The sequence below is a fragment of the Sciurus vulgaris genome (assembly GCF_902686455.1).
Source record: "Sciurus vulgaris genome assembly, chromosome: 16".
NCBI lineage: Eukaryota > Metazoa > Chordata > Mammalia > Rodentia > Sciuridae > Sciurus > Sciurus vulgaris.
Genome location: NC_136477.1, coordinates 6,171,633 through 6,181,248, shown reverse-complemented (window position 1 = coordinate 6,181,248; position 9,616 = coordinate 6,171,633). Strand labels below are relative to the sequence as shown.

General features: G+C 45.9%; 1 protein-coding gene across 6 annotated transcripts in view; it reads right to left on the bottom strand.

Annotated features, from left to right (window-relative positions):
• Positions 1-265: 265 nt before the first annotated feature.
• HNRNPM (heterogeneous nuclear ribonucleoprotein M) overlaps positions 266-9,616 on the bottom strand; it is a 28,257-nt gene continuing 18,906 nt past the window's right edge. For 4 of the 6 annotated variants that reach the window (XM_079115549.1, XM_079115544.1, XM_079115546.1 and 1 more), the window contains 4 exons: positions 5,730-5,783; positions 3,154-3,956; positions 2,380-2,431; positions 266-692 (listed from right to left, as the gene is read on the bottom strand). In XM_079115549.1, the coding sequence (XP_078971675.1) occupies positions 529-692; positions 2,380-2,431; positions 3,154-3,956; positions 5,730-5,783 (1,073 nt within the window). In that variant the 3' untranslated portion in view covers positions 266-528. The remainder of the gene's footprint in view (positions 693-2,379; positions 2,432-3,153; positions 3,957-5,729; positions 5,784-9,616) is intronic. The other 2 variants (XM_079115547.1, XM_079115548.1) reach the window with 1 other exon arrangement.

Genomic DNA, 9,616 nt, shown 5'->3' with positions numbered 1-9,616 from the left:
ACAGAACAGCCTTCAGAATTGCTCTGAACAGTCAAACACTTATTATCAGCCCTGGTGAACAAAAGATCCCTCTCAAAATGCACTTTCCACAGAAGAGTTTTTTGTGAGAAAAAACTGTTGCCAGGGCCCGTCCCACCCAAGGAAAAGACACACAGCAGAGGTGAGATTCCTGGTGGTCATGGGTCAAAGGGAAGAAGGAAGCATAAGTAGCTCCAGGCCCCCATGTTTCAGACGGCTGCCCCCACAACACACACGCAAAAGCACGCCACTTTCAGGAACTGGTATTTATTATCAAAGTCATATTCGATGTCAACAAGATGCCACAACTACAAAAAAAATTGCGCACATTGCAATCTCAATGCAAACAGTCAAATGGAACCCCAGTCATTAAAAAAGTAATTCAAATTACCCCAAAAAGCAACTGAATTTTTTAAACATCTTTATACATCCAGCCAACAAATTAAAATGGTTAACAAGAAAAAATACAAATTCAGAGGTCTGGTATTGATGTTTAAAAAAGGCAACTGCTTAAGCATTTCTATCGATTCGAACATCAATCTCTCGGCCACTCAGCTTCATGCCATTCATCATCCGGCAGGCTCTCTCAGCCACCTCTGGCGACTCAAACTTAACCACACCGCACCCCTTGGACTTCCCGTTCTCCATCTTGATGTCGGCGTACAGCACGTGGCCTGGCACAGGGAGGGAAGAAGAGACCACACACATCAGGCAAACCCAGAGCTCAGCCTCAATCTGGGCTCCACTCAGTCCAGATCACCTGCTGTATTTCAGTGACAAGAGTCAAAAAGGAAAGAGGTCCACATGCGTGGAGCATGAATACTTAGAACACCATGGCCAGAGCCAGTGACAAAAGTCCTTTGGCCATGTTGCCATTGTTCTGCTACCAGGACAATTTGATCCTGCACCATGAAAAGTCTTCCTCGGGGCTTAACGTGTTTGCCTTTATGCGCAGGAAGTTCAAAAGAGGAGGAGCCCCGTGAAGCCAACTTGAGGGGAATTTTAGAGGCTGTTTTCAATGTATCACCACTATCAGTCACAAAGCCATCATCAATAGATACTTCTATACTGTCCAAATGTAAGCCATGTAATAATTAGCAAGCAGATTACACATATTCGTTCAAACACCTATTAAGCGCCCAGGTATGTGTCAAACTCCAAGGAAATGGAGGCACAGATTAAGAGCCCAGAGATCAAGGTTCCACTCCAGTCAGGAATAGATAAGACACTGCAGTTGGTGCTGAGGCCCACGATTCTAGAGCCACCAATTGTGCCTGGGGGAGGGAAAACATCCCAGGGAGCTTCTCACTGTAAAGTTCTAAAAAAGATTTTAAGTGAAAATTTACCAGAACAAAGATTCTGGCCTCTAACAGCTCACACCAGAGCATTTCAGGAGGCAGAGTATTTGTAAGGCTCAGGTTCAGAACAGCAGAGAGATGAAGGTAGGTGCTGGGATCAAGTCTGAAGGGGGTCATAAGTCTATTTACTTTTTCAGAGGTGAGGCAAGTGGCATGATCTAATCTGATTTCTTGGAGTATCGAGATACAACATGGAAAATGCAGAGCAGGGACAGGGGAAAACAGGCAAGAAAACAGGCTCTGACTCAACAGCTTACCCCAGAACCAGCGAGAAGCAGCAATAATGGTGAGTTTCAACCCACTGCTGAAATAAAAGATGAGAAAACAAAATAGGCCCTGATCCAGCAGACATCAAACTTGTGGTTTAGGGTTGACCTAGTTTAAAGGACAGGGGTGGGTAGTGGGATGGAAGTTGGGGCTCACCCCCAAAGAGCAAAGAATGAAGACGACTTCTTTTCAGTCACAAAGGGGGCGTTCTAGAAGGATTGCCTCATATGCCAGGAAATTTCCACTAGAGACTCACTGCCACACAAAATGCTATGTGCCTAGACCCTGCAAGCCTGGCCCATGGCACCTGCTGGGCACACAAGTGCTCACTGATGCACCAAATCAGCTATGCTTGGGGGGGGAAAGCAACCTTGTCTTAGATGTATTTTATTTGTCTCTCACAAGTCATGCCACCTTAGAAGGCGGCTTTGCCTGACTCATCTGTAAAAGGAGACAATGCTACCTTTGAAATACTCTACATGTTAGGAAAAAAGAAAAAAAAAAAAAGCTAAAGATAAAAGGAGAACAGAGGGACAAAGTATCTGACACATACCAGGACACTCAATACCTGCTTGAGTATCTGCAGAGGCAGAACAATGGCAAGGTCCATCAGTCTTCTAGAGCTGATGAGCAGTGGCTGTGCAGACTAAAAGGAAGCTATGCTGCTGATTCAACAAGCATCACCAATGAGCCATGGTATAGGAAAGCACCTAGAGAGCCTTTCTCAGACACTTACCACATTCGTTGAATTTGTCCTTTAGCATCTTCCATGTAAAATCAAATGGGAGCTGAGGGGAAAAAAAAGGTAGACTAATGTGTGACTCAACCAAATCCTAATGCCCAAATATCACAATGGTCTATGAGGGTTCCTGGTACTGAGGATGTGGCTCAGTGGTAAAGCACTTGCCTAGCAGGTGGAAGCCCTGGGATCAATCCCCAGCACCACTGGGGTGAAGGAGGCTCGTATACATAGAGAAGCTGGCCAAACTCCACACTGACATTGATCAGCAGGGAACAAACAAATCTATCTAGAACAAAGTACTGAAGTAGCACAGCCAGCTACTGTGGCCTTATCTCTAGTGTCTGGGAACATCATGCAGGGAGCAGAACACACAGGGCCTAGTGTCAGCAGATTACAGAACTCAACAGTGGCTAAAAGGTGGTCCAGTAGTTACAAATATTTCAAAATATAGCCACCTTTCTCTGAATCACTATGCCAAAACATTGGTGCTCCTCAAGCCAAGATCAGAAACTAGGGGCTTTCATCTGGTAGACTGCTTGGTCAACTGACACGTCAGGAAGCCCAGGCAATTGCAGAACCACTGTTCTGTTGTAATCCCCTTCACATTACTCTAGCACCAGACTCTAGGGACAAGAGCAAGGTATGCTCTCCATGCTGTCCAACTCCCCTTCAGAGGAGTACCCTCTGCCCTCAGCCCATTAGTCATCAATCCACTAACATAATCCCTTATGTATAAGAACACCAAACAATTCCTGAAGAGCCACTTACATTTCTCACAAATATCTGGCAGGCCTTTCTGGCCACCCCAGGAGCATGGCCTCCAGCTCCACCAAAGGAACCTGCGAAGCTTCCTCCAAAGTTGCCACGTTCCATCTCAATGGCGCGGTCGAAGCTGGCACCACCGCCACCACCCATGGCCAGGCCCATGCGCTCAATGCCAGCGCCCAGGGCTGGGCCCATGGCTGGGCCCATGCGCTCCAGGCTGTTGGCGCCCATTCTCTCCAGGCCCATGCGCTCCAGACTGTTGGCTCCCATGCGCTCCAGGCCCATACGCTCCAGGTTGTTGGCGCCCATTCGCTCCAGGCCGGTGGCCATGCGATCCATCACAGGGCCCATGCGCTCCAGGCCGGCCCCCATACCTGCGGGCACCATGCGCTCCATGCTCAGGCCCATGCGCTCGATGGCAGGGCCCATCCGCTCTACACCAGAGCCCATGCGCTCTATTGTTTGGCCCACACGGTCGATGGGCGCGGCCATGCGCTCCAGGCCGAAACCCATGCCGGCACCCATGCGCTCAACACCAGAGCCAATGCGCTCCATGGTCTGGCCCATGCGCTCGATGCTGGAGGCCATGTGGTCGAGGCCCAGAGGGCCCATACGCTCGATGCCGGAGCCCATGCGCTCGACGGAGCCCATGCGGTCCATGACCAGGCCCATGCGCTCGATCTCGGAGCCCACTCGATCCATGCCATGGCCCAGGCCTGCGCCCATGCGCTCCATGCCAGCACCCCCAATGCGGTCAATGCCAGGGCCCATCCTTTCGATCCCAGGGACGCTGCCTCCACCTCCACCTTAAACAGGGACATAAAACACAGGAGATGTCAGGTATTTGTGTGTACACCATGCCACACCTGGGCACTTCAGTTCATGAGCTCAACCACATATTAGCGATTTAGCCCCACAGTGATTTAATATTAAAACACCCCTCAAATGTTTATAGTTACTAAAGTAATGAGTATGTAGGGTCCTTACAATCATTCTTCCTGCTCTGTGACATTTGAAATTTCCACAATAAAATTTACCCACATCACACAGTTGTTTCTGAGGTGCTAGTGTCTGTGACAAGCTTTGTGAGCCACATGTCAATTCTGAGACCTCTGAGGTTTCTCCATCACCAGACAAGAGGGAGGCATGGAAACCCCACACTCAATCACTCAAACAGAAATTATGTGAAAGCAATTCAAAGCCACAACTCCTATACTCTCCCAACCTGTCCCTCTAACATGCCTGCTGGTGGCCAATCTGGCTGCATTCCCTTAGCACTTCCAGGGCACAGAAAAGCAATTTTATAGCCATGTAACCAAGCAGAGATAAAGAAAATCAACAAAAACACCCAGAGATCCTCTGTGTACAAATGCACACAACTGGCCATTTCCTGGGGGAACCTTACTCCATCTGGGAAATCACCAACCAATTTACCTATAACTCTGCTGGCTTTGGAAGGAAGACATTGACAGTACTGCAGGGTAAGCTCTAAAAGAGGTCCAGAGTCAGTACACAGCAACCCTTGTCCATTGTGCTTGTAATTCTGGACAGGGAAGACTGGCTCCAGCACCAAAGCCACCATTCAGCACTTTGTAGAGAACTCCAGGCTCCTCTCAAGCTCCTCAGGACACAGGTTGTCTAATCCCTAGCCAGTCCAGCTACTGACTCAAGCAGCCCAATTCAAGATGCAAACTAAGGAAAAGGAAATTCAGCAGTTTCTTTAACTGATTCTATAACTGACAAGAATGTGACCTGGCACAAGTCACTCTACCTCTCCGTGCCCGTTTCCTTAGCAGAATAGCAGCACACCAAATGGCAAAAAAATAAGCACAACTCTTAAGAATATTAAGACTTTCAGAGCAGAAATGGGTTAGCAACTATCTAATTTCCTAACATTGTAAGAGAAAAGGGTGCTTGCCCAAAAAGCAGCAGAAATGAGGCTGGCACCCAATGCCAACTAGGAAGAAACGGCACCAGGTGGAGCCCCCCACAGAAATACCCAACAAGTGGGGATGTCAAAGCAATGGCTAACCCCCCCAAGAGCCTTGAGGAAAAATCAGGTTAAAAAAAGTACATTTAGTTCTAAGTGCCCATATGCTTCTATGGAAGCATATATACCAAAATGCTTACAAGCACTCACCACTAGGTGGTGGGCCTGCAGATAATAATTACTTTCTTTGGCATTTTCTGGATTTTTATGAGTGCATGCACACATTTGTTGTAATATTAGGTGATGTACTTTTAGTTTTACAATCAGATAAAGTACCCAAATATCAGTTTTGTAGTAACAACAATGGCTAACATACATTGCACTCATTTAAGTACTTTTTTATATGCAGTAGCTTGCTTTCTCTTCACAATAACCCTCTGAGGTAGGTACTACTGCATCCCCATTTTACAGGTAATACGAAAACAGAGAGGTTCAGTAACTTGCCACATGTCACATAGCTAGGAAGAGGCAGAGCTGGACCCCACCCTGGGCAGTCTGTGTCAGAGCCCATGATTGTCACACTGTTCTGCTGTCCCCCATGATAACAACCTGCTCTAAAAATCAAAAGATCAAACTAAGCATTTCCTACCTCCTCCCTGCTTTGCAATGATCTCTCCTCTCTTCAGTGCATTACTTAGGATTTCTAAGGAAATCAGGAAGAAAAAATAATTAGCCAAATTTCTCTATGGTAATAGAAACTTGCTCATAACAGATTCCAGAGTAGAAATAAATACTACTAGTAAAAAATTTTAAAAAGAAAGAGGAAAAAGGTTAAGGGGTTTGAGAAATACACACAACAGACATGATCATTTTATAGGAAACTGAAGAATTCTTGATGGGTCACAATGCTAGGATCCCATGTAGCTCCAGAGTCTGAGGCCCAGTTTACAGGGTAACCTGCACATGCGTCCAGCAGAGCGAGGAACCATATACATATGGGAGCTGAACTCAGAAAGTCAAAGCAAGAAGAGGGCCCTTGGCCCTTGCTCAATAGTTTTCTAAAGCTGGTCGGTACCCTCAGCAATCAGGCTTCCCCATTTCATCTGAACCGGAAACTAAGGACTCTTTGGAACTCCTGCTCAAAAGATTATAGATTGCATTCATCCACTCAATACCTCTCATTATCACAAACCGAATAGAAGCCATAGCTAAACTTACAACCTAAAAGGTGAAAACCAGAAACACATGTATTCAGTCCTAGGCATATACATATTTCATGCTGGGAAATCTGTAGCAACCTGACCATGCTAGCCTCACCTCAAGTGAGCTTGAGTTGGATGCAAAGGTGACTCAGCAACAGACAAAACTTTAGGAAAACACACACACACACACACACACACACACACACACACACACACACCAATTGTCCCAAACAAAAGCACTGCTGCTTGCTGACCAAGGACTCATCCAAACCCCCTTCAATTTAGCCTAATGCTGTCATTAGTGTCACCTTTTAATTGTCATTAGTGTCTCTTCAGTCTTCTGTATGTCGGAATAAATGTACCCAACTTCTCTGGTCCCAAACTATACCAGCAACTTGGACAACAGCCTCAAAACACAGCTCTTATTATCATCAAAACCACAAAGAAGGATGGAAATGGTGTGCATGTGTAAGCCCAGCAACTTACACACCCTCCTGAGGCAGGAGGATCTCAAGTTTGAGGTCAACCTTTAGCAAGGCCCCAATCAACTTACACCCTGTCTCAAAATTTTAAAATGAAACTAGGTGCCATGCCATACACCTGTAATCCCAGCAGCTCAAGAGGCTGAGACAGGAGGATGGGAAGTTCAAAAGCCAGCCTCAGCAATGGCGAGTGGCGAGGTGCCAAACAACTAAGTGAGACCCTGTCTCTAAATAAAATATAAAACAGGGCTGGGGATTTGGCTCAGTGGTCAAGTGCCCCTGAGTTCAATCCCCAGTACCAAAAAAAAAAAAAAGGAGAGAGAGGGAAAGAAATAATGAAAGGAAAGGGTTAGGGTGTGGCTCAGTGGTTAAGTGCCCTTGGGTTCAATTCCCAGTAGCCTCCCACCCAATCCCACACCAAAAAAACTCCACAAAACAGTTAAAACCTACCCCAACTACCTCCAACTTGTACTCCAACTAACTACTAGAGAAAGGAGGCAGGAAAGTACACAAAGAAATAATGAACTTCCTGCCTGCCAGCAAACACGAGGCTTATTCTTCCATGACACCAGAGGATCCTGGTCAGCTTGCCAGGCCAAGGTTCACTTTGCTTTCTCATGACAGCCCTTAGATCAAACCATTCCCTGCAAGAACACCAAGCTGGTAGATTATGTATCTGAAAAGCCAAATTCTTCCCATGGGTATTCACAGGTTTCCCTATACTGACTCCTATCCAAAGAGGTTCTCTCTAAAGTCCTTCTTGCCCACTAGACCCTCACCTCCAAGACTTTGCACCTGACACCATCTGACCTCGCCGTTTGCCAGTATACCACCTACGCCAAACTCACCCAAACCCTCAGTTCTCCAGCATCAGCTGCACCTCCTGCACTATCTTCCTATGCTGCTGTTCTGAACACAGCATGTCCAGCAGCTACTCAGAGAGCTGCCTTTTAAGTTCTAATATATCTCACAGGCTGTTTACATGACTGCCTGAGGACCTCATGCACTTCCTCACTAGGCCTCTCTCTTCCAAGTATTGACAGTTGGTAATGTCTGGGGCCACTGTTGAGTATCATCTCATCGGCTGCAACGTGTCCTTTCGCGGTCAAGGACCACAGACCTATCCATACCATTGAAGCACCAAGTAGAGCTGTTTGTAGTGCAAAGATCTACAAATGTGATATGAGAAAGGACAGGGAGCAGGGGAGTGCTACAAAAAAAAGGACACCAACAATTTAAACAACAACAACAACAAAAATCCAGCAAATACTCTGAAGACCCAACTTAAATGATTAATTATTTAGTACAAAGACTATTTTACTCCCTTGGGTCTTATAAGAAGTAACACCAGGGAATTCCATGACAGACTACATAGTCCCAAACTGAAGGAAGGTGCCAAAACAGCAGGATAGCAAACCCTGCAGATGATATTTCCATTCAAGGGAATGAGGTCAATAGCCTCATCACAGAGGTGTGTCAGTCACGGATTGGCAATGATTAAAGACTAGGAATAAGAAAAAGTGACTACAGGTGTAAAGTCATATGTCATCTTGTTGTTCTTGCCATAGGCATCCCCAAATTGGTAGGTGAAGCCAAATTAGGCTAAGTCTTAAAATATTTTTTTAAAAAACCTACTATTTCAGGACATGAAAATGAGGCAGTAATGGCAACAGGATACCTAACCTAGTCACATACAAATATGAACTCACCCTCCAAATTCTGAAGCTTTAAACCCAAGGATCCACCAAACAACAGGTCACTCTGTGGCAAACAGTTCCAACAGTTCAACTTAAGAAAAAACATGGAGGACCTAATGACAACCTGAAGAGTTGAGATGCTGGGCTGAGGATGAATCTGAAGATAATCTTCCTAGGGCCTTCTTAAATTCTAAGAAAACAGCTAACATTCAGTTAGACATGAAAACTTCAGAACCTTAATCCCTCACCAGCAGGTTCTCCATGGAGACAGAAGCAGGCAGGAGGTTCCCATGCTCTAAACTGCTTTTGAGAAAAACAACTGCAGAACCTGAGAACAGCTGATCTCCTTCCTCCCCACCAACAGAAGGAAAATTCAGCTGACAGATTCCAAGAAACATCAGGGCTTAAATAGCAAAAGAACACATCCATGAAAAGGTAAAGAAACTGCTTTGCCAACTAACCCAAAAGGAAACTCAGACCCCAATACTCAAGATCTTCCAATGTTAGGAAGCTTCCCTGGTCAATCTAGGTCCCCTCCAAAGGCATCAGTAAGCACAAGACTACATTCTGCTAAAATGGGGTATCTGCCACAAAGCCCTAAAGGAGGAAAACCATTCCCACTTAGCAGGGCCTTCAAAAACTACCAGGGCAAGAGCACCAACAGGGTTATGTGCACGAAGCAGTTCTAATTCCCAAAACACACAAAAACCTTGTGCCAATTTTAAAAAATAAGCCATTTGAAAGACCAGAAGAAAAATGGTACTACTAATAGCAAGAGAGTGGCATCATCACGGAGCCCTCACTCTCCTTTAACCCTCTTGATAAGCATACAACTATTTTAAAAGACCAAGGAAAAAGAGCAGATTTTGCCTGAGAAAGAAGTCCCAACATCAGGCTGAGCCTCAGTGGCCTGTCAGTCCAGGAGGTGAGCTCACCCCCACATGGGGATCCATGAGGCCATCTTACCCATTCCCCTGCCACGAGCTCTCCAAAGCTTCAAGATATTCCCATCTTGTTTCTGGAAAGTCTCTTTCAAATCCTCCACCCAAGCCATCCTCCAACTCCGTGGGCAAAAACTATTACCCTAGACCTTTCCAGGAATAAGCATTATATTTCAGACATTAAAAACAAAACAAGAACTACATACACAACAGC